Source organism: Castor canadensis, chromosome 8 (assembly GCF_047511655.1).
Source record: "Castor canadensis chromosome 8, mCasCan1.hap1v2, whole genome shotgun sequence".
Lineage (NCBI taxonomy): Eukaryota > Metazoa > Chordata > Mammalia > Rodentia > Castoridae > Castor > Castor canadensis.
Window position 1 is genome coordinate 59759838 of NC_133393.1, and position 26130 is coordinate 59785967.

At 43.0% G+C, this 26130-nt stretch overlaps 1 protein-coding gene across 3 annotated transcripts; it reads right to left on the bottom strand.

Annotated features, from left to right (window-relative positions):
- Window positions 1–1576: 1576 nt before the first annotated feature.
- Window positions 1577–23342, bottom strand: Klhl42 (kelch like family member 42). Of its 3 annotated transcripts, none has more exons than XM_020151665.2 (3): window positions 22270–23342; window positions 11262–11455; window positions 1577–6843 (listed from the first exon to the last, which is right to left on the bottom strand). In XM_020151665.2, the coding sequence occupies exons 1-3, from the start codon at window positions 23139–23141 to the stop codon at window positions 6392–6394; spliced, it is 1518 nt and encodes a 505-aa protein (XP_020007254.1). In that variant the 5' UTR covers window positions 23142–23342; the 3' UTR covers window positions 1577–6391. The 3 variants fall into 3 exon arrangements, with proteins under 3 accessions (XP_020007254.1, XP_073939139.1, XP_073939138.1); XM_074083038.1 differs by having other exon boundaries at window positions 23091–23327; XM_074083037.1 differs by lacking the exon at window positions 22270–23342 and adding an exon at window positions 14388–16056.
- Window positions 23343–26130: the final 2788 nt, after the last annotated feature.

Genomic DNA, 26130 nt, shown 5'->3' on the forward strand with positions numbered 1-26130 from the left:
GTCACTCCACCAGCCCCAAATACCTTGTTTTTAATTAAAAGTTGAAATCAGTGGCCAGGCACAATGGCTCATACCTATAATTCCAGTCACTCAGAAGGTGGAGATTGGGAGGATTCATTTCCAGGCCAGTCCAGACAAAATCAGTTCACAAGATCCAATCTCAATGGGAAAAAAGCTGGGCATAGTACTGCACAGCTTGTTCCAAGCTGACCTGGGCAAAAAGCAAGACCCTATCTCCAAAAAGGGTGAGAAATGTGGCTCAAATAGTAGAGCCCCTGCCTAGCAAGCACCAAGTCCTGAGTTCAAACCCCAGTACCACCAAAAAAATAAGTATAAACAACCAACTTTGTTAACAACAGCTCATGTTCACGTACGCTGACAATGTGCCAGGGACCACTTTGCATGACATTTTCAGACAATTCACAATTCCATAGGGTGGATACTGTTACCTTTGTTTTACAGATAAAGAATCTAAGACCCAGGGAGACTGAGCACCCTCAATCCCCAAAACTGCATGTAGGGAAGCACACTCCAGTCTTGCTTTACAGTTGATGGCTTTAACCCTCCTGCTGCCGCCAACAGTCAGCAAGGATCAGACACTATGCTCCTACATAACTACAGAAGCCAGATTCTCTCCTTCAGTTAGAAGTGCATGACAGACAGTCGGGAAAGTATAGTAGGACTGGGCCACTGCGGGAGACAAAGAAGTAGGCTAAGGATTTCATTCCCTGAGTACCTCCTGCCACATAGAGGCAATCATTTCTCCTATAGCAGCATCCCTGGGGATGCAGTCTGGCAGGACAGTACTACTGTTTCAAGTTTCCCTAAAGCTAATGGAGAGACTGACACCATCATGCTGACTTGGAGTCAGTGAGTGGTATATGGCTTTGGATTCAGGAGCTGCCTCAGATTGTTTCCATCGGGGAGCAGGGGGTGGGGTGGCTCCTTACAGGGTGGTAGTAGAATTTTAAGTGGGAGCATTGTTAAAATTGTTTATATAAAAAAGGTATGTGCATGTGCACACGTTCCCATGTTGGACAATAAGACTATCAAAAAATGAACAACTGTGTAACTGAGTCTCATTTTGTGACATTGTCCTCCACATCCCTTTCCCAACCTCGTGGCCAAAGTCATAACTAATGCAACACAAAGGCAAGACATTGTATGTTTCAGGTTTTCTGGAGTAGAGGGAGATTAAAAGGGGGAAAAGTTTCTAAACAGGGAGACACAGATCATGGTGGGTCATAATGGCTCCCTGTGGGATTTAGACTTCATGCTTTATTCAGAATTCAAGGGACTCAAAAAGTAGGATCCAGGGATGCTGAGGATTCTAGGCAGTCTGCTCAGCACATCTGTACCTCCTGACTCCTCACAGCTCCCTCTCTTCCAAACTCCAGTCACTCTCCTTGCTCAGCTTCCCTCCAACAGGATTGCCACCTCCCTAATCCACTCTCCAGTGTGGCCTTGCATCCCCTAGAACTGGGGAGTTCTTCCCTTGCACTTCCCTCTCTCTGCACTCCAAGCAGGAGTGCAGTCCTGGGAATACAGCTGGTTCATACAGCCTAACACAACAATAAGCAATTCAGAACTATTTTATTTGAAGAAATTTTCTTCCACAGTTATAGTAATAAACACAAAATGAATGCTGTTACAGCAAGTGTTTCACACAAGTCATTGCATTTAAATGAATCATAGGATAATGTTTACATTTTTAAGCCACATTAAAATTGAAGGCTCCATACAACCTTTGAACAAACAAAATACCAGTCATAACAAAACATTAACTGTTCATTTTACAGATTATCATTTGCCTTAAAATGACTATTAGATATGAAAACATTGTAGGGACAACTAAAGTGCCCCATTCTGAAGGGTTTCTTAAATGACACAATAATGCAAATCACAGTTTCCTTTTCTTTACCAGTAATGAACTATGGCAACCACTTGTAAGAGCACCAGCCACCCCTATAAAAGCTATTTCAGCACTCTTTTGCTCTTCAAAATTGGCCTTTTCTACTTAATCTGTTCCCTGTAGGAATGGGTAAACATGGTTATGTCAAGTATAGGAGATGGCATGTGTCAGCTGGTGTGTGTTTCACATTGTGTTTCTAAAGTTAACAGAAGAAGTAGAAAACGAATACTCATGCGAATGAAACATAAAGATGGAAAACTACCATTTGATAATTATTAAAAACACAAAATAAACTTATTTTTGTGGGGATTATTGTCTGAACATTTTTATTAATGCTTTTCATGAAAGCATCTTCAAGGCATAGCTCTAACTATATATGGTATCAGTTTGCCTTGCTCCAAATCCATACTTCCTGGCTTCTACTCTTCCTCCACTAGATCAAGCTGCTGAGCTCAGAGCTGCACAGGCTGCAGTGCTGATTGGATGTTTCTAACTAAAGCAGATTATATGCAATTTAAATTTTTTCATAAAAATGAAGTATGAAGATTATTAAAAGTAGTGAGAAAAAAGCAGAGTAAAAAAAACTAAAACACAGGATGTGGTATATAAACTTAAGGGAAAAAAAACCAGTTCATTATGGTTGCTATTAAATCACAAAGCAAAGGACAGATTGGGCCAAGACTGAACAGGCTGCCTAACCAGAGCCCAGGGTGCCTGACAAAAACAGGCAGCTTTGAGAATGACACCCTATCTAAAACAACTACAGTGAACATTTTTACACAGCTGTAAACTCCTCAAGATCAGGGACTGTGGCTTATTAATAATGCCTGTGTTCCCAGCTCTTAGCACTGTCTTGCACTGACAGACACTCAGAATAAGTATTCCTGGTAACCAGGGAATTGAGGTGAATCAGTTGGCTGCTTTCAAAGCCGTTCTGAGAGATATCTACTGACCTAATTCCTTCACTCCTATGTCTAAGGTGGGGATGGAAAATAGACTTCCTTCCATTATGGTGGATCTGTAAAAGGCTTCTGGAAGTATCGATTTGACATGGATTTCTGGGACCAAATTCTGGCATCGAAGAGAGGAGTGCCACCTTGAAAAAACAGTGGCACCAATGTTATATACTCCCAACTCCTGGTCTAGGAAAAAGGTGTCCACACTCACCCATCTTCCTTTCATTATGCTTCCTCTCAAGTGATCTGCATTAAGCCACTGTTTGTGAAAGGCTAGGTAATCAGGAAGACTAAGGCCCATTCTCTCAATTTACCTCTTTGGCCAAACAGGGTCGTAACTTTACCTAGACATCTGAAAACACAGCATCCAACAAGCAACTGTTCATTGAAAGAACACATTTAATTCAGTCACTCCCTTTTTAGAGAAAGAACTTTGTCCACCTCACTATAGCTTTGATTTGTATCTAAGGCATTTGGAAATACTTGGGTTCTTGGCTTTAAAAAAGAATGGAGGAGTTAAATCTCTTTGGTTTCATGCTTGGTCTTAAGCCTTTGTGTGTTTCTTATTGGGATCCATAACTTTCTGAGTACTTTGATGTTATGACTGAGCCCATACTGTAAAAATAATTAACTCTTATGTACTCATCAGAAAACCTTTTAAAGCATGCTAAGAGGAAAGCCTTTCAAATAAGGGTGTTGAAGGTCAGAAAGAATGACAGGAAGGAACAACTTCCTTCTACCAACACACTCTCAGAACTCACTCTTTCATCAGACTGTCCTCTGTACAACAGGTCGCTCCTACTCAGAACCCTCCCAGCCACTTCCTGCCCCACAGTGGGAGGTCAGCACCTCTCAGAAGCATCTCAGAAAAACAGGGATAAAGCATTTACAGAAGGAGGATGGGAAGAAAATAAAGAGGTATCATCAAAGAGTAAAGGACAGTTCTAGAGGATGAGAGGAGATTTTCAAAGAAACACTGCCTTCATCACAGGTAGAGTCTTCACTATAACACTGACACCAAGAAGATAACAGAGCTAAATGAAAACTACCCTTAAAATGTCAACACAGATGACATGCACAGCAGGAAAGATGATGTCATAAAATCTACAGATCTGTTCCTATTACACATTCTACATTTCCCAAGTACTGCTGGTGGCCAAGAATGACACAATCTTGGTACAAGTCTGTGTAGCTTAATGAGCACTATAACAGGCAAGCCCATCTACACACACACATACACACATACACACACACACACACACACACACACACACACACAAACCTGGTTTATATAAGAGCTCTGTGGATAAAAGTATACCTTCACTTGGTCCAAGAATCTAATTGTCAACATTAGGAAAAGAGACCCGGAATAATACTGTACTTTATGAGATGTGGTTACTTACAGCTTATCTCCAATCATTTGTCCAATACTAATTCACCTGGTAGTCTCTTCTGAATATAAAGGATTAAGCCTTTAAAAAGTTAAGCTTTTTAAAAAGCTTAACTTAATTATTTAAAAATAATTTTAAAATACAGGTAATGAAATTAGAGGTCACTGGAAATCCAATTCTACAATGAATATAAATTAAATCTATTATTTAAGTACCATTCTTGGAAAGATTTCAGCAGAATTTTTCTTTAAGAAAGCCAGGTGTGGTATATACTTGTAATCCCAGCACTCAGGAATCTGAAGTGGGAGGTTGGTGAATTTGAAGCCAGCCTGGGCTTACCCTGTCTCAAAAGACTTAGTATTTGAGAATAAACAGATATGGCTTAGAAACCCTTAAGCAGTGTAATAAGTAGACTACTGGTAAGTAACAACTGATAGAATTATTTGGTAACAAGATATAAAATCCTGTCACCACATCCGAAATAAAGGCTTACTCCTTTTTATCTGATAGAAGTTCTCCTGAAAAGTTGTACAAATAGGATCTTATAACTAGATCTGTCTTTTAAATACACTAGAGGCATGGTTGCAAAGAAACCCTGTAGTGACTCTAATCACCTGAAGAACTGTTGGAGTGGTCAGCTTCCCTACATACCACAGCTAAAGCAACAGGCATAGAGCAGGCACTCAGTAAGTGTGGAATACACAAATCTGCCATAACAATGGTTTCTCTATGGGGCTTTCTTAAAGCCAGGCACAGTGTAACTGAAATGGTTCTGCCTGCTGCTCATGCAAATGACAGAGTGCAGCTTACAGTTTAACTGATTCCATTACAAAATGGCAGATGATTTCAGAAAGTGTTTTTCAATCAAAATAAAATTCCATACATGAGCATGGGGAAGGGTTCTTGTTTTGCTTTTTAGTGCTGGCAATTAAACCTGGCCTTCTTGCATGGTAAGTGTGCCCTAGCACACTTGTTTTTTTAAAGAACACTACCTATGACCAGAAGAAGTTTTTATTCCAGTGACTTGGTGCTGCTTACTGCCATTGTTGGGGAGCTATTTGAGTTCACAGCCAAGGCAAGCTAAACACCTTATTTACATTCAGAAGCACCACCAGAGGCCAGTCCACTTCTGTAAGAACTTTTTACTCTTTAGAGTACAAATGTTTTACAGCCATCCTCACCTAAGCTCACAAAAGCAAAACATGAATTATAAAGCTAAGATTAAATTAAAAAGCATCCTGATTTAAATGTTATAAAGTTTGTTTCTTTCACTTTTAAAACAAGAACAAAGTCAAATGCATTTACTAGAAGTCTGTTAAAGGCAAATTTTTTATTTGGTATTTCCTTTCCTTCCTATTTAAGACTCAATTTAAAAAATATATGTTTATATCCATCCTTTGAATCATACCCTCTCTTTTATACAATACAGAATGCCTAGTAATGCAATATGAACCACATAGATCCATAATCTACCACATCTGAAATAAAGAGGCTTTATCAGTCTCTTTATTCAGTATTCATAGTTACAAAAAAGACTGAAAAAATAGCAGAGAATGTTTTCATATAAGTTTTGGGGAGGACGGAATGCTTGCATAGGCTCACTGTGGAGTTCCATTAGTGTAGATTTCTGAAAAATAGTTTGAAAATGAGATATCTGAACATAGGAATTTATTGGTGTGGTGTGATGGAGGTGCAGTGAGGACAATGCTAATATTGACATTTGTCAAATACATTGAAAACAATAAAGAAATATTTCAAGTGACCTAAATAAAACATTTTAAAATCATCTTTACCAATCATGTCACTTATTGACATGGGCCCCTTCCCAAGCAGTCTCAATGAATCAGTTTTAGTCACTGGCCCAAGAGTATTTTGTTTAGATAAAATCACGGATTTTCTCCCATAATTTAAAAATAATTTAAAAAAATAATAAAGTTGGTCTCTTTTTTCCACAAGTTTTCAAGTAATTAGTTCAGGTAAGCTTATTTACAGCTCCTACTAGTATACATGTGGCCTACTTTAACCTACTTTTTCTCTTTAGAAAGCAGTCTCCCTTGAAGTAGAATACCACATTTGTTTTTTTTTTTTTTTTTGTCTTGAACCAGGTTTCTTTTAACTATTAAGTCAATTCATCATATTTCTGCTTTATTGGGCAGATAAAGGGAGCAAACCAGCAAGTTGTGTCCAAAGGCTGGGAAACGCCGAAATGCTTCCCAGCTATCTGAAAAGATGTTGTACTTGAGGAAAACTCGATGTTCCAAGCTGGTTGACAGGGTAACGTCTCTACTCATGATGTAGATACCATCATTATGGAGTGCACAAGTCAAGTTCAGGCCCGATTTGGACGTGTTCTCCTTGAGGTAGAGCCACTGCCGGGTGATGGTATTGTAGGACTGCACAGTAAGCATGTCCTCACTTTGGCTGCTCCTCCGGTTAGGCCCCAGTTCGTGGAGACACCCCCCAACGATGTAGATGGTCTCCTCCACAGACACCATCTGCTGCTTGCGAATATGCACATCACAGGTTTCAAAGAGCGTCCACATGTCAGAAGAGGGGCAGTACTGCAAGATGTTCATGTTTCGGTCTGAAACAGAAAAAAGCCAAATGATTGCAGCGCCACCAGCAATTCTCACGGACCACCTAAGCTGTACATCAACATCTTCCCCTACTTGTACAATATGGTCACAAGGCTGTAAAACTCTTTTAGGAAAGCAGAGGTTGGAACAATAGTTTTCCAAATGGCTGGGGAAAGGTACATTTGGATTCACCCCCATCTACCTCCCATTCAGGCATGCGCCCTGCTTGGTAGCATCTTAGCATCATTTAGCCAGGGAAATGAACAGCTTTATTTAAATACAGGCCCTTCTCCCTGGTATCTTCACACTTTGAATCACAAGATCAATGTAAAACGAATAAAAGCCTCTGAACACTCATTAACAGCTGCAGAATGACTGACTACTTAGAAAATAGGCTGAACCCTAAGATGATCTATTCTTGGCAGCTGGTCCTTAGAAACATGACAGGTAACAAAGCCAAGTCTCCACAGATTGGCTAGAGAAAAGGACTTAAAGTTTTAGAAGTGAGGTATAAGAAATCTCACCTCTTGCTCTCTAACAAGCCAGGCTAGACTCACTTGACAATTGTTTCCCAGCAGTAATGCTGGAGACACACTAACAAAGATCAACCTTCTCCCCTGCTCACTTCCCAAGACATGGTTAGTTGTTGTGGAAAAAATCAAGGACTACTCTGACATTATTTCCCATTAATAGCTATTTTCTTTAAGAAAAAATGTAGCCGCCTCCCTTTTTCAAAAAATAAATGCTTGTGAAATTCAGAATGCTTGTGAAATTTCAGAATATCAGACAAAGCTTTTTAAATTGTTTTTTTTTTCTCCTATAGGAAATAATAAGTGGAATATTTTTAGCTTCAGTAGGCAAAAAAAAAAAATGTTCTGAGTTATCAGGAAGAGTGAACTTTCTGTTTATTATTATTAAACATTATTAAACCAGCAATAAAAACTATCAGTGGAGGAAACAACTCAGCTAGGGAACTGACACACTATGAAAGCATACATTTCACTGGTAAGAGAAGACAGATCATTTTCTTCAGTGTTGGCCTCCTCCTTCAGTTAGAAGGACCCACCCACAGTAAGCAGGGCTTAAGGAGCTCCATAGCCTATATGCTATACACAGTCCACACTAAAGTACCTCCTAGCAGGGCATGGAGGAGACCAAGTCCTATGTGTGCACATGTCGCTGGACCTACAGAAATTTCAAAATTGTTACACTTAAGGAAACTGTCCTGATTTCCATCCTCATTAATACTCCTGCATATTTGTTTTTCCTATAGCCCTTGTGATAAAGTTCATCCCAGGAGCCTTTGGCTGCTAATCTATCAGAAGTGCTCCTGACTTTGTAACCTGACTCCCCACTGCAGGAATAAAAGATTCATTCTAGTGATGCTCCAAATTCCCACACATTTCTCAATTCCAGGCCTGAAGGTTTCTCTAGGTCCTCTGCAAATGTTCTCTCTCCTCACTCAGCAAGGACCCAGCCTAAGAGGAGATGGTTTGAGTTGGTGGGAAGATCTTCTAGTTTTTACATTTTTGTGTGTTGGGGGATGGGGCTTTGCACTTGCAAAGCAGGCACCCTACTACTTGTGCCATACCTCCATTTTCCTCTGGTTATTTTGAAGATAGGGTCTTGCGAATTATTTGCCCAGGCTGGCCTTGAACCAAGGCCCTCATGATCTCAACCTCCCAAGTAGCTAGGATTACAGGCATGAACCACCAGCACCCAGCTCTAGTTTTTGCATTTAAAATTGATTCTAATGGTTCATAAATCATCCTTCTGTCCTTTATGGTAACTATAACATTTTATTGAATTTTTCTTGATTTCTTTAGTGCTTGGCAAAGAACTGAAATAATCAAAAAGCAATCATAAAGGTAATGCACTATTATTTACTGAATTTTAAAAGTCTCACTTAAGTCAGTGAGACAAGACTCCAACTTCAAGTCCTGACGGTAGTGTTGGGGGCAGCGACAGGGTGGGAGGGTTAGGTGTGTGTGTGGTTTGCTTTATTCATAACAATTAGGATGACTTGTTTGAAACACAGGAAACTATTAAGAAGTGCTGGGAAAAGTCCAACAGAGGAGGAATGGGGGCTGCAGAGGACAAGTAGCTGTCCTGCCCTCTAGTCTTAGAAGACAAATTTTCAACCCTTACACAAACACTCATCCATCCACATTGCCTAACCATCCCATCATGGTCTTTGGCACAGGGAATCCAGAACACAAATCACAGTGGGTGGCCCAAGTGAAGAAAGCACACTAGTGGTGGCTTGTAAAGCTCAAAACTTACAAGAAGAGTTTTCCAGGTCAAACCTAAAGAACATTTGCTCAGCCGGGGTCGTGGAAAACCTAGCAAATCTACCAGCAGAGCACTCCAGCTTATAGTGCTGCCAGCAGAGCTCAGTTTCCCTTGGCTAGAAGAGAAGTCAAAGGATGTATGTGCATTATGTTAGGCCACAGGATGCCTTCTGCGTCACCCCATCTAGGGAGGAATCAGAATCCTTAGAAATGTCTACAGGTAAATAAGATAGCTAATTACTTTCCTAGGAGAAAAGAGACAGGGAGACAAAGAGACCTAGGAGTTTGGGGGTTGCAGGAAGACTATGGTTGTCTAGGCATACAAAGTTGATCAAAGTTGATTAGTTACCTAAGCACTAATGCTGAAGATAAAAGAAGCCTGCTAAAGCTATTTTCTCAATTATTTGCAAAGAAGAGACTGGCAATTATCTTTAGTGAAGGATCACTACAGAAAACTTCAGGAATAACTCCACAAGTGATGGAAACTTGGACTAGGAAAAGCAGCTCACTGCTTCCAGTGCTCTCACTCTTTTTTGTCACTGCTTCTATTTAAATATACACAACACCTGCAGTGGGTTGATGGTGACCTCCCCAACAACATATTTACTTCCTAATTCTCAGAACCTATGAATGTGACGTTATTTGGAAAAGGGTCTGTACAGATATAATTAAGGATCTTAAGAAAAGATCAATCTGGATTATGCAGGTGTGCCCTAAATACAATGGCGGGGTCCTTTTAAGAGACAGAAGAGGAGAAGACACACAGAGGAGAGAGCCATGTGAAGACAGAGGCACTGTGCAGCCACCAGCCAAGGAATACAAGAGCTTGAAGAGGAAGGAAGCTTCCCCCAGGACCTTCAGAAAGAGCAGGACCTTGCTGACACCCTGATTTCTATCTTTTGGTCTCCAGAACTGTGAGAAAATACATTTCTGTTGTTTTAGGCATGAAGTTTGTGCCAATTTGTTATGGCAGCCACAGGAAGCAACCAGTTAGTGGTATGCTAAGAAGTACTCATCAAAATCTTTTGCTGCCACTTAAAAAGTAAATGAAATGTTCATACAATACTTTATATTTAATTTCTATCTCTAACACAACCCCCTAAACAAGACAAACTTGAATATGGTAAAAAGAATTTGTGTCATCTATTTGAATACTATGCGGATTTTTGCCCTAGGTCACTTTCAACCTAGGGTCTTTTTTATACATGTTATTAACCAGGACTGGAGAACTCTGTCTTACCCATATTGTTCCACAAAGGAATGTTAGTTATCTCACTATGTGAAGTATAATGGTAACTCTACTACTTCAGGGTGGCTAAAAGTCCTAAGAGTCCAGTTACACTTTTCCTCTAAAGACTGGGCTCTATAGAGTCAGATAGACCAAATGCAAAATTCCCTTGGCCAAGACAAAACCTGGAGAAAAGTGCTTTGAGAAAGGGTGGGCAGGAGATGCACATCTCTTCTTGGCTGTCCAGCAACTGTCACTGTCACCACAAGCATGCCCTACCAAGTACGACAGTGTAAAATTAAAGAACCTTTTTATTTCCAATTTACTAACTATAAAACACTCACTACAAAAGGTAACAAGCACACAATTTAATACATAGTGCAACCACTAGTCAAGAAAGAATTTGTTTGCATTCATGTTTGTGTAACTCCTCTGACATGTGAACAATGCCGTAGAGCTGGGTTTCTGGAACCTGTATCCTTTTATGCTCACAGAGTGACAAAATGGAAGCAAAGATCTGCAAGGAAGTTCTGGTCCTATAATGCTGGATGGGGCTGACAATGTGTGTTTGGGAGAAGGATACTCAGATAGGCTCCTCTCCCAACTACTTGCTACCTCAGAGAGCAGCTGTGACCTGAGCAGCCCCCACAAAGCAGATCCAGCCAGGTCACCATGGCTGAATACAAAAAAACACATATTTTCTTCATAGCTGCCCCTACTCCATTCAACTGATTTTCATACTCACATAAGATCATCAAAAACCCGTCATACAGGACCCTTCCTTCCAGATGTGTGAACGTATAGAATTTAAATACCACACTTGGCATACCATTTCCCCTAGTCCCTCCTGACCTGCCCAGGCCATTGAAGCTAATATATATGATGACTTACTTCATCCTTCACTTACCTCTGGTAGTATATCCTCCAATGACATAAACTTTCCCCTTACACTCACATGCAGAGAACTCAGCGAGAGGATTTGGTAAGGGTGCCACAAAATTCCACACGTCTTGCTCAGGATTGTAACATTCAACATTAGAAACGGCCTGCCCACCAATGGCAAACAGTTTTGAATTAACAGCCACAAGTTTGAAGTTAGACCTGGAAGAGAGACACAAAGGCTCATGATCATGAAGAAGTATGATGAAGGCATACTACTAACACAGTGTGGAGTGTGTTGGAGAGCTGAAGAAAATCAGCTCTTCAAGTAGGGGGCCGTTCTGCCTGAGGACAGAGGACTGAAAGGATGGCTCCTCAAATTTTACTTTTGTCCCCAAGGTTCCACAGGAATGGCACACCGTCCTGACATTAGCAACTGCAGATAACAGTTCAATACAACAAGTACTAATCTTTCTGGTCTTAGGCCAGGAACCTATGACAGTTTGTATACACAAACACAAACAGCCTTCTATTACCTACAAGTTTCACATCCATAGGTTCTGCCAACAACTGTGGATCAAAAATATTCAGAAAAATAATTGCATCTGTGCAGACTTTTTATCTTTATTCCCTAAACACTACAGTTTCATAACTATTTACATAGCATATACATTGTATCAGATATGACAAGTAACCTAGAGATGACTTAAAGGATAGGGATGACAGGGTTGTGTGCAAATGCATCCAGAGGTTTGGGTATTGGCAGGGGTTCTGGAACCAATCCCCCATGGGTATTTGGGGGATGACTAGACATTCCTTCTAGGGCATGTAGGGGAGAAAAGCTTGCTTGTCTTTTCTTTCCTCAGAATGGTTAGTTCATTCTTCCTATCAAGTGGGAAGGCTCTATCCTCCGTACACACCAGTGCCAATAGGCAGGTGCAAAGGGTAGTGGAAGAGACCCTCTTACCACAGGGGGGACCTGCATAGTGACAACTGCAGGTCACTGGCCCTCGCTGCTCCACTGGAGGACATTTTATATATTGCTTTATAACATATAAATGGGGAAAGGTAGGCACTGATCTAATTTAAAATATTCTGATCCAGTGCTTTTAGGGCATTTATAAATGTTAACAAATACTTATGTCAACAAATACACATTTATTATAATATTGAATAATTTTAAAAAGAAAAGCATACTGGTGTCAAATGCCATATTCAGTATAGAATTCAACTTTAGTCATCAGCTTCAGATACTAGATAAGCCTCATGACTTTTAAATTGAAAAGATAAAGTTAATTTGTTTCAATGTAGCATATAGGGATTAATCAATCCTTTCAAAGCCAAGGATAAAGATTGGCAACATTGGGTCCATAAGCAGTGATATGTGCAACAGTCACAAGCTTACAAAAGTGTGAGCAGTAGCATGGTACAACAAAAAAAGGCCTGAGCACAAATTGGAAGACCCTGGTTCTAGCCCCAGTTCTGCTGATAACCAGGTGTCTGAACCTGGTCCAATCACTTCTCAAATTCATCTCTAAAATGGAGACAATCTCCATCACAAGGTGTTTGTGAGGATTAAATCAAGTAGTTTGCCAGAAAGCACTGCACAAAGATAAGATATTATTATAATTCATCAGCTTTCTATCTTGTGAAACACAGATGCTAGGCCAAGTAAATTTTGAGGCCAAGGATTTCATCAAAAATAACAATACCGTAGAAAAGAATGGGGATAGAAGCTACAAATAAAAACAATAAAAGTTATGTAAGCATGTATATCAGGAAGCAGCAGTGGGTGAGCAGCTCAGGCTTGGCCTCCTGGTAGGTATTCAATAACCACAGATGCATTAAAAGATTTAAAAAAATCTGTTAACAATAATCACCTACTAAAAAGTTAAAGTTTTTTTAAAGGTGCTATGATAGTTATATTTAAATGTGTTTTTGCTTAGTTTTGTTTTTCAAATCAAAGTGAACAGAGCACTCTTCATGGAGAACTTCACAATGTCCATTAAATCCAGCCACCTATCCCATCTTTTCATGCCAACAGACTTCACCAACAGTTCCTGGGGGGGCCTGATTCATGTTGCTTACCTTCCTTGCTGCCAATGGTCCTTAAAATCTGACCACTGATGCCCCCAGTGTGTGTGTAAATTTGGGGAACCAGAGGAAATAAAGCTTGTAAATAAGCACTAAATTTTACCAGCTCTCAACTTGGTTTTGCTCCCCAAGGTATACAGATAGCAAATTTTGTAAAGTTAAAACAGTTTCTACTGTTCATCTAGCATAATCATTTGTCCTAACCAAACAGGTAAAGGGTTTCTTTTTGAGAATGAATGAATAGGCAGTTAAAAGTAAACAATTCCATTTCACAGGACCCCAACATGCTCAAATGTTTAATCAAGAGAAACACTTTATTAATGCTGGGTTTGTTTTAAGATAAAATTGCCACATTAAAAAAAAAAGACTATTTACTAAATTTAGCATCATACAGCTAAGGTCTCTAACTCCAGGCTTGCATGGTGAAATCTGAGCTCCACTGGGTGACCTGGACAAATTACCGAATACCAGTTTATCTGTACTTTCTTTTGCCCATCTTTGAAGGGGGGACGAGAAGTGAGGACAGTATCTGGAATGCAATGAGTGTGAAAAAAAGAAAAAACCTGCAAAAAGAAGCCGTTGGTGCTTTAGGGAAGCTTTTCATGTGTCCTAAGCCTGAGTTTATCAACCCTAAGGCGGTCAGTGTCTCCTTCATCAACTGTAGTAGTCACTGGAACTCTGCACAAAGCAGCAAATTCTCACCACTTAGCACCTCGCTTCCAACTTCCTCAAAATAACTCACTCTTTGCCTGCTGAATGGTAAGGATGTGTATGTGAGCCATCAATCACTTAATAATTAAAATGATCTCTACAGTGCTTTGTTTTGTTTTGTTTGTTTGGTGATACTGAACTTAGGGCCTCTGCTTGCTAGGCAGGTGCTCTACCACTTAAGCTATACTGTATTCAGGAGGTAAAAAGAAATTTTAATAAAATAACAAATGATTTGGTTTCTCTTACAAAAAGACAAATGCAAGTGAGAAAAATTAAACAAAGCAACAATGTGATTTTGACTTTACTTTTAAGAAAAATGAAGCTCTCATCTGAGTATAATGGTAGTCACCTGTAATCCCAGCCCTCAGGAGTCTGAGGCAGTAGGATCATCGAGGCCAGCCTGGGCTATATCGCAAGACCCTATTTCAAAAACAAAAGAACACATACTGAACAGGAGGACACAACAGCTCCATTTTCAGAGTAGAAGTGTGGGCTGTGTGGAACCCTGAAGATGACTTAGGAAACGGGGGCCATGAATGATCTGAATACTGCAGTGCAGCCAGTTCCCACAAGCTACTGCTAAAGTGAAGCAAGATAGCAATTCTGTGGTCCCACAAGCTTTGACACGTGAAGACTTACATCCTGGTGACACCTGAGATCAAATCTATGTTCACACAATAAGGGATGTTGCACACCTGGACTTCAAAAGTCATCTCAAGGAGTGCTGGATATTGTCATTTTCAAGCACGTGGGGAATGACGCTAAACTTTTCTTCCCTACTGCACATCAAATAGCACCATGCTCTCCGGGGTGCACAAGGCTGTATAAAATATCTGCATACTGGATTCCTGCACTTTAGGATTCTGTTACCTTAACATTTTGGATTATTGCAGGGTTCAGTCCCAGGGGAAAGTGGCCATTCAGCATTTGACCCCCTTTCAAAGTAAAAGTCAGTCAGTACTGAACACACCCCAAAGGCAGGCCATGTGGAGAGGGAATCTAGGCAGATGTGAAATGCCATGTCATCAGATGCCAAACCCATCTTTCTTACTCAAAGCTCCAAGTTTCTTCCAGTGTAGAATCTGAACTGGATGCATTATCCAGGAACCATCCCACTCTAGGTCTTATTTTCACTTGTCTCATTGTCTAAACTCAATTGTAATTTCCCTCAAGGCAGGAACTATATCAACTGTTTCTGTATATCCAGTGGTTACTAGAAAAATGATGTCGTGGCAAGGCATGGCAGCTCCCATCTGTGATCCCAGCTATTTGGGAGGTGGACATCAGGAGGATTGTGTCCAGCCAGCCCAGGCAAAAAGTTAATGAGATCACAGCTCCACAAAACAAGCCAGGCATGCTAGTACACACCTGTGGTCCCAGCTACACAGAAGATATAACTAACAGGATCATGGTCCATGGCTGTTCCACAAAAACTCAAGACTCTATCTCAAAAATAACTAAACAACAACAACAACAAAAAAAACAAACAGTGTGGGAGGAGGGTGTGGCTCAAGTGGTAGAGCACCTACCTAGCAAGTACCAGGCCCTGAGTTCAAATGCCAGTATTGCCCAAAAAAAAAAAAAAGTGAAGAAAAAGAATGGCAAAACTGAGACACGAATGCTATTTAAAAAGCAACACAATAAGCCAGGCATAGTGGTGCACATCTGTAATCCCAGCACTCAGGAGACTGAGATAGGAGGACCAAGAGTTCAAAGCCAACCTCAAAAAAGCAAACAAAAATAGCAGTATAGTACTGCAAAAACTACCACTCTTTATTTTTTGGAGGAAACTACATGCCAAAACTTGCAAACAACTTAAATGGCTACAATTATCTAATAGATACTTATCACACAGCCTTGAGCAATTTGCGTTGCTTTTCTGCTCCTCACTTCCTGCTTCTGTAAGATGAGAACCTGCCTAACACAGTCCTTGTGAAGAAGTGAGGTATGTGCAAAGCAGCCTCCACTGCAGTTAAGTGTTCAACTAAATGCTATTGTTATTGTTTCAGCTACTCTACTGATAGTATAAGGTGAAAGTGTTCACAATAATGTTACATTTTATATAATATTATACATTCACTCTATCACAGTAATGTAAAAAACAAAGGCGCCTATTATTCATTGCATACCATGTTCATAGTAGCAATGTAGTGAGCACTGGGTAGTCACAGCTCCTGACGAGAAGGGACAGACACAACATAAGCACTTTGACTTCAAGGTAGGAAGTCATGAGATGCTAGAGGAACATGGGGTCAGGACATTTAGCCCAATTGAGGATTCAGGAAGGAACTTCTAATTCGGATGAGGTCAGACCTGAGTCCAAGAATGAAGGCAATAAAGAAGGGTATAAACTCCACCACAGCATCAATAACAGATTAGAAAGTATAATGGGGAAAGTATCTATGGAGAAATTACAAAATTCCTAAGAATAATCCTAACCAAATTATCTAGACTTTCTGAAGATAATAAAGCAAACCTTTTCTAAAGGACCAAATGACCTAGATACACACCCAAAATAATGATTTTTCTAGTTGGTCCAAAGCCCCCAGGGGGTGCCTGAAACCAGAGAGTACCAAATCCTCTCCCATCATAACAAGCATTTATCACACCTAGTGGCCCTGACTTTTGTTTGCACTTTTAGGTGCAACAGCAAAACTGACATGAGTTTCTTTTTCCTTCTTCACAGCTGTACAGATAGAAGACATGTTCTATGTGTTCTTATACAGATGTTAGTAACCTCAACATATGATTTTTTTCTTACTGAATTAAGAACTTTCTCCTTCCCATTTAAAAGAAGCACTTTGCAGCTTGTCTTGGGCACATTCTAATGGTCATGACTCATGCTCATGAGGCCAATATTAAATAAAATAAGGGTTGCTTGAACACAAGGACTGTGATATCAACACTGATGATCTGTTGACTACCAAGTGACTGTAGGCCACTAATGAGTGGATACTGTACATGGCATGGCTACACTGGCCAACAGGATGATTCATGTCTCAGGAACAGTTGTGTGAGATTTTACTGCTCTACTCAGAACAGCATGCAATTTAAACTTATGAACTGTTTCTGGAATTATCTATTTAATGTTTTTAGATCATGAGTAAATAAAACCATGGACAATGAAATGTGGGATAAGAAGAACTACTGTGAATAATACTATTAATCTTCCTCTAATCTGGAAGCACAATGCAACCCAAGTCAAAATCCTTTAGGACTTAATAAATTGATTCTAAAGTTTATCTGAAGGAGAAAATGTGTAAAAAAATAGCTAAGAGAATTAAAATAAAACAGAGAGGTTTCATTTTTACCAGACAACAAAATGTATTGCTAAGCTAAATTAATTTAAAATTATGACAATCTACCAAATTAGAAATAGGAAAATTAGCACATGATAACTGATTTTGCAAACGACAGTGAGAAGAATGGAAGCTGTTGGGACATTCAGACAAAAGTTGTATAATCTTACATTATTCCTCGTGTGAAAATAAATCCCAAACACATTCAGATCTGGACGTTAAAGTCAAAACTGTAAGAGAGAACATGATATAGACAACATTTTCAGATTTTTAACAGAGGATTTTTAGTAGAAGATTTTCCTGTACAAAATCCAGAATTCATAAAACACACATGACAAATCCAACTTCACAACCATGAAAATGTCTTCCTACAAGAAGACACTACAAGCCTGCAGTCTAAGACTTGATGCTCACCAGGTTGCTTGCTCTACAAGGTTTTTACTGCTTACGATTTCAGAGCAAATGGCCAACATCTAAAAACTGGTACATTTGGATGCCTAGCAACACAATTTCCTCACTTCCACTTGGGCATAGCCAGGTGTGGCTGAGTGTGGAGCCCCCTTTTGGTGGGGTAGCAGCTCTCTGGTTCATCAGCACTCTCAGCCGCCCATCTAGCCAGTGACTTTACCTGCCTGGTCACTTTGGGACTTCAGCTTTGAAGCATATGAGAAAAAAAAAAAAAAAGCAAGTGAAAACATGTGCAGTACTGCATAACGAACAAGAGATCTCTGTGTGTATACCTTGTAAGATGAATATGAAAAAATTTAACCAATTTTTTTAAAAATTGGCAAAGACCACTTATTTATAAAAGAAGTACAAAGAACCAATAAACATACGAAAAGAATAATCTTTCTTCTAATCAGGGAAAATCACACCAGTGTTTTTGCCCATTAAGGGGGAGGGGGAGGGATGGTAGTATCTCATCTTGGCAACAGTGTAGGAAACTGGCACTGTTGATGGAAGAGGAAATTAGAAGTTTTGTGGTGAGGTACCAAACTTTAAAATGTGCATGCACTTTGCCCTGCCCACCCAGGGAGTCCAAGATTTTAACATACAGAACTCATGTGTGCCTACTAAAATATGCAAGCACATATAGCAGCACTGCTTACAGTGGCAAACGGAAGTGACTTAAATGTTCACGAGTAAGGGAAAAGCTAATGGCATTATGGTATATCCATGGCTAGAATGCTACACAGTCATTAACAAGACCAAGGTGGATCTGCATTTGTGGATACAGAGAAAACTGAGGTACAATACACTGTTAATAATAATCAACACAAGCCAGTAATTTTAGAACAAAAATAATTATGCATAAGGTGATATACACTCCCACTGTGAACCATTACCAACACTCATGTTTATAAAGGCATATAACTTATATGTCTATACACTTATAATACTTAACTAGATACCTATAAGTACTGTTGTGGTTTGGATATGAAACATCCCCTGAAGGCTGGTGTGTCAAAGGCTCCGTCCCCAATACAACATTCAGAAGTAGTAGGACTTTTGTGAAGTGATTAGATCTAATCAATGGATGAATCTGTTGACAGATTCATAGTTTAATGGCAGTATCAGCAGGTGGATCCCAGTTGCAGGAAGTGGGTCAATGGGGGCTGTGCCTTGGAAGGATATATCTTATCTTGGGACTCATCTTGCTCTGCCTCCTGTCCATGAGCTGAGTCACCTTGCTCACCACACACTCCCCAACATCACACTCTGCCTCACCATGCATGAGCCAGGAGTAGAACCAAGTGGCCATGGAGTGGAACCTCTAAAATCATGAGACAAAATGAATCCACCCTCCCTTAAGTTGTTTCCTCAGGTATTGTCACAGTAACAAGGAAACTAACACAGATACACTTACTCTTCTCTATAGTTTTTCAAGTCTTTTTTGATTTTTTCTAAGAAGTATGTACTTATGCATTACTTGAATACTTTTTTTTGGTTGGTTGGTTGGGTTTTTAGCAGTATTGGGGATTGAACTCAGGGCCTCACTCTTGCTAGGCAAGTGGTCTTCCACTTGAACCACTCCACCAACATGAATACTTTTTTTTAAAAGCACAGAAAAGTCATTTGGGGGCAAGGCGGTGGGGCGGGAACTACCAAGGATTTGTGAATGAAAAAAATGCTATAAGGTGCACTGATATGGTTGTAGAGCTAAGGATGGAGTGTTGAGTACAAGTTGATATAGTTAGAGGCAAGTAAAAGTACTACAGAACCCAGGACCTTCCATCCCCACACAGAGCACCACTTACATATAACTACTGAATGTTCCTTTGTTGGTTCAATCAACACTCTTAACGTTTGCTTAAAAGTAACACTTTTGATATGAAATTTTAAATATGGTATCTCAATGATATAAATAATGCATTAACTAGGGGCTGGATGAGGCCAGGCCCACAACTGTAATCCTGGTTACTTGGGAGGCACAGATAAGAGGATTGAAGTCTGAGGCCAATCCTGGGCAAAAAGCATGAGATTCTACCTGAAAAATAAAGCAAAAAGGGATGGAAGAGTGGCTCTCCTGGCACAGCACCTGCCTAGCAAGCACAGAGTCCTTTGTTCAAATCCTAGTACCACCAGAAAAAAGGGGTGGAGGTTGGAGGAAAAATGTGCCAACCTATAGTTAATGCCTTTAGGGGGAAGAAGGAAGGGTGACATAGGCTCTCTGCTTCTTCAGTGCTCTGTGTAGTATGTTTATAGTCAGAAAAAAAAAAAGCACACTTTCCCAAATGCATTTTATGTTACAGTAAAAATTAACCAAGTTCCCCCCAAATATTCCCTCGCTGGTGAGGAGGACCCTCAAAAGGAATAAATGTGTATGCTGGACCCCCACTGCTATCCAGGCCTTCTTTGCCTAGCTGGGTGCTCCCAGACTCCTTGCCCCACATTTTAGGGCAGGTGGTGGGGCTGGAGGTGGCAACACGTGCACTGGGTATTCCTGTCCTTTCCTGGGTGATGCCGATTCCTCTCCTTACTTTGAATCGGGGTTTCTGAGGCATCGTGGCCCTGCTATCCTTATTCCTGTCACTTATCCTATATTTCTCTCTTTATCCTTGTTTTTAGTCTCTCCTGGCTCATTTCCCTGCTTCCCCTCCCACTCCACCCCCAAGTGCCTCCTTTTTTTTCCCTTCTTTAAGTCACCCATGTTCATGGCAGAAGCAGGATAGGAAGGGAGATGGTTGGGATGGATGGAAACGCATTTGGTTCTTTGTTCTGCATCCATGGATTCAATGAACCATGGATGGAAAATATCCAGAAAAAAATTTCATTTGTACTGAGCACGTACAGACATTTTCTTGTCATTGCTTCCTAACACTTCAGCATAACAACCACTTTCATAACATTTACAGTATGCCAGAAATTATAGTAATCCAGAGATAATTTTATGGGGGAACCAGGCATGGTGGTGAGCACCTGTTGTCCCAGCACTCAGAAGGCTGAAGAGGGAGGACCACTTGAGCCCAGGAGTTCCATACTAGACTGGGCAACAAGAACAAACCAACACAAAAAAAAACCATAGCTAAAAGTCTGTAATATTTAAGACCAGTGTGGTAGTTCATACCTGTAGTGTCAGCTACTTGGTAGGCTAAGGTGGGAGGTCACTTAAGCCCATAAGTTCAAGACCAGCAGCCTGGGCAACAAAGCAAGACTTAGTCTTAAAAATAACAGGGCTGGGCATGGTAATTCATTCCCATAACCCCAGTTACTTAGGATGATCATGATCAAGGCTGGCCCAGGCAAAGTTAGCCAGATCCCATCACAACAAAGAAGCTGGGTGTGATGGTGCACGCCTGTGAGCCCAGCTACATGACAGGTGTAGGTAGAAGGATTATCGGCAGAGGCCAGCCTGACCCTATCTGAAATATAACTAAAGCAAAAAAGGGCTGGGAATGTAGCTCAAGTGGAAGAGTGCCTGCCTAACAAGCACAAGGCTCTGAGTTCAAACCCCAGCACCAACCAAAAAAGAGAGAATGAAAACAAATACAAAAAAAAAAAAAAAACTTGAAAGTATATGGGATGATGTGCATGGGCTCTGTGTAAATCCTCCAGCCGTTTTATATAAGGGACTTGAGCATTCACAATCTTGAGGGCGGCCTGGAACCAATCCCCCAGATAATGGATACTGAGGAATGACTGCATTCCAACTCTAGTTAACCAGCCACATTCAAGTTTGGATCAATGATGGTGGCTGTTGGGGAAGGAAAGAAAGAAAAAAGGAAGAGAAAGAGAAAGCGACAGAGTGTGTAATCCTATATAGCAAATATTAATAACTTTCTGGGGACTTGTCTCTCAGTCATGGATTGGTGCCCCAATGTGGAAAAGTCACTAACAGAAAAATCCCCCAAAGTCAATGCTACAGATGACTGTCCTTAGGATTAGACTCTAAAGATTAAAAAGTCAAAATAAGAAAAAAGCAAATAGCAGTGTTCTTTTAAAGTATCCTTCTCGAGCCAGTGGCTCACGCCTGTATCCTAACTACTCAGAAGGCAGAGATCAGGAGGATCACAGTTCAAAACCAGCCTGGGGAAACAGTTCCTGAGATCCTATCTCGAAAAATATCCAACATAAAACAGGGCTGGTGGAGTGGCTCAAGGTGTAGGCCCTGAGTTCAAACTCCAGTACTGCAAAAAATTAAAACGTATCCTCGGAAACCACATCTTCTTTCACCAGGAGAGAGGCAAAGAAATCAGTTTTACCTCGAGGCTTAGTACCCACAAGAAAACCACTCAGCTAGCTGACCTCACTCAGGCCTCTTCTTCCTTGCAACTTCTTAGCTTACTGGGAACTATGCCAGAGTCAAGGCCGGCGACACTCCTGAAGTTGTCATTCCCACCTCAGCTGCCAATAAACGCTGAGGTGGATGAAGGAAGGAACAGGTGAAGGGATGAGAAAGAAGCAGGCTCTACTGGGCGGGCGCTTGCTTACCTCTTCTGGTTCATAGAGGCCACCTGGAGCCACTCATTGGTGCTGGGGTTGTAGGAGTGCGCCGCGGAGATCTCCTGGCTGGTGATCCTGTACCCGCCCACAATGAACAGGTAGTTGTCCAGGATGGCGGACCCATAACCCCTGACATTCACCAGGTCGGGAGGAAGGTTGTTGGCCAGCGGGAACCAGCGCTCCGTCATCTCCTCATACCTGAGCATGGACGGGGGTTCCCCTTGGTAGGGATGCGGGGCCAGGGGTCCCCCGAGGAAGTCTCCCAGGGCCACGAGAACAGGAGTCCCAGCCATCCGGGCCTCCCTCAGCCTCTGCTTGAGGCTGATGTCCCCCGGGGCTTGGGGAGGAGAGCTCAGGAGTTGGAACTGGGGCTTGCACAGCACCTCATGGAAGTGCAGGACCATGAAGCGCAGGCAGGCGTCCTGCAGATCGGGGAGCCCATACACCTGCGCCAGGCGGTACATCTCCAGGCAGTTGCCCAGCCGCACCTGGGACAGCAGCAGCTGCAGCAGGGACGTGACCTGCAGGAAGGAGGCGGCTTCCACCAGCTCGGACAGCAGGCTCCCCTCGTCCCCGTCCTCATCCGCGTCCCCCGCTCCGCCCTGCTCGGCGCGCGGGCCCAGGAGCCAGCCTTCGCGGGCGCCGCCGGCGTTGATGAAGTCGAGCACCAGGCGCAGGCCCGGCGCGCTCAGGCCGCGCAGCTGCTGCACCTCCGGGCCGCCGGCCTCGGGGCTCAGGGCCTCGCGCATGCCGGAGCGGTAGAGGGCGCGGAAGTAGTCGCTCTGCTCGATAAGCTTCCTCTTGCTCACCGGGTAGTAGCGGTCCTCCAGGCGGATCTGCACCATCTCCTCGGCCGACATGGCTGGGGGCGCGGGGGCGTCCCGGGAAGCCCAGGGGCTTCCCGCCGCGGTGAGCGCTAGCCCAGCCGTCCCCGCGCGCTCCCGGGCTCCGGGTGGGTGGGGCGCGCCGAAGGATGGCGGCCCGGCCGAGCTGTGCAGCTCCCCCACCGCGGAGGGGCGGCCCTGCACTGCGCTCCCGCAGTACCAAAAAAGGCCGGGCGACCGCGCGCGGGGCACCCGACGGCACCCGGTGGGGCGGTCCCAGTCCCCCGCCCCAGCCCCTGCCCCCTCCCCGCGCCCGCCGCTCTTCCGCCCGGACCCGCCGCCGGTTCCGTCCGGTCGCGCGGCCCTCGGCGCCCGGCCCGCCCGCCCGCAGGAGCACGCGCGTCCCCGCAGCCTCCCGGCCGCCTGTGCCCGCTTCCGCGTTGCTTTACAAAGGCGAAAGAAAAGGAACCGAGCGAGGGAGGACAGGATGACGGAATAGGGCCTAGGGGTGGTAAAAGGCGTCAAGCTGGGGTCACCCCTCTGGCTGTTTCAGCATCAAGTCTCAGGGCTGGGGCGCACAGACCGCCTCTGCACGTTGGCACCTATAGCTCATTCGTTTTGCCGTCGTGTGGAAGCCATCTTGAAGAAGGGCCAGGCAGGTGCAGCAGGTTCCGTAGGGCTCAGCACCTGAGGAGCAAGCCCCATGACCGGGATGGGGGGCAGGGAACCAGGGGATCATGCCTTTGGTGTTGGGGTGCCTTGTCCAGCCTACGTCATTAAGAGGGACGTACACGCTGTGACTCAATATTTTCTAACAGCAATTGCTTTTCCTACTGAAGTTTAGTTGGGCAACCATTACAAAATGTTACCATTGGGCAGAAGTCTGACGGCTTTTGCTCCTATCTGCCTACAGAGGTGGCTTTGCTTGCCACTTCCTTACCCTACGTACCCATTCCCCCATGGTCTGAAGACAGTTAGAAATGACCCTTCTTTCCCATCTGGATATGGGAATTAGAAGGCTCACTCCAAATAATAATAGGAAGGAGGTCCTGCAAGGGGATGGAGAAAAATGTAAGTTAAGTGTAAGTGTTTTTAAATATGTTACAGGAAGCGATGGGTTTGGACTAAACTCCTGCTCTAGGCCACAAGGACCAAGTGAAAAATCAAAATGGAATCCCTCTTGGTAAAGTCTTAACTCACCAAGCTGAAACTAAGCTGTTTATCTGACCGTCCAAGAAATCAGGATTAGAACTGGAACAGCCAAATTTCCCAAACAGGCTAGTTTCAATTGGCATAATAATGAAATTCCTTCTACTTTAATTCTTGCATCAGACAGGTAACTTGAAATGCCCTGATGTTAACTAGTCAGCTATAGTGTACTGACTCTCTGTCCCTGTTTAAGAAGCAGACAGTCTCTGAAATGGCCAATGTGCTTTTTGTGTTTACTTCTACTTTCTTCAAGCCCTTCTGTCTATAAAAACTCTTAGGTCCCTGGCATTCTTGGGGCAGGTGGAAAGTCCCAAGGCTAGCACCGAAACCAGACCCCCTGATTTATGACGGCTTGTTTTTCCCCTACATGTTTCCCTGCCTGATTGTTTCTTGGCTTGCAAAACAATTCAGGAACTTCCAGTTACTCAACTAGCCAGGCATGTCGACCTGTTCCATCTGGCGATTGTCAATGGTAGGTAATCGGAGGCCAGAGACTCTCCATCCCCCATGGCTTGGCCCCTCCTATAAAGCCCACTACTCGTTTCAGCCAAGCTGCTTCACTCTGAACTGGAGAGTGACAGCCGTGCAGTCTGGTTCCAATAAATCTTTCTTTTCCACACGTGGCGTGGTCTTTATTTGGCAGTACTTTACATCTAGTGCCGAAACCGGGAGGAGTTAACAGGACGCTCCGGCCTGGGGCTGCTCCCTTGGCTTTCATGTCCTGCCCTCTCCTGAACCCAGACTGCTGAATTGACCCCATATGCCTCCAGACTGTGGATTTTGGACCTTACTGCCTTGCTGGCTTTCCCATCCATCATTAGCCTCTCTCCCACTGCTTTCCACCTGACCTACTCCTCAGACTCTGTAAGTGTCACCCTCCTGCCAGGGCTACCTGCTCTGCCTGGTCCTGAAGTTGTAGCCATGCCAGGTATGCCTCTCCTGCCCGCTGGGGCACCCACCACTTAGCACAGGAACACCTGGCTAACTGGTTGGGACACTTCCTGTTAGATGGCAACCCAGGCCGGGGATGCCCGCCCTTGGGAACCCACTCAGGTGACACTCCCACTCTCTCTCCCTCTCTCTCTTGCTCTCTCTCCCTGTTTTCCTTTCCTCTGCCTAGGGTGAGAGCTCAACAGCCCCTCTGGCTTACTTTGACCAAATGCAACTGGACAATTCTGCTCTTCTTGCCTGAATCACATAAGGGAGGCTAGACCTTGACCTAGGCCTATATTGGCCTGAAGAGTAAACTCGCCAAGGCACCTGCCTCGTTCTTTCTCTCTCTACTTCTACATTATGGGGACCTCCTACTCTACATTAGACGTGTACACTGGGATGCCTTCTCCACACCTTCCCCCTTGGTCTCCAAGACAATATATAACCTAAGCAACTAATCTATGACTGCAACACCGTTTGGCCTTAGTACAAACTAGAGGATCATTCACAATGGCCTGAAAATGGTACTTCTGATTTTCACACACTTCTAGATCTTGACAATTTCTGCCATTGCAACAGCAAGTGATCCAAAATTCCATTCGTCCAAGCTTTTCTTTCTCTCCGCTCTTGACCCTCCCTGCTCCAATCTTGTAACGCTGTTCAAATCCTCCTTGCCAGTGACAAACCCCCCTCAAAGTCTGTCTCTCCCTCCCACTGAACTCTCTTACTTGTGACCTCACGGACTCTGTCTGTCCACCTCCCAACTCCTCCCACTGGTCCTCTATTCAATCTCTTCTCCCACCGCATCCTCCCATGACTGAGACCCCCCCGCTTTTCCACCCCAATGGCTCTCCCAAACATCCACCCCCCCTATTCCTTTCTG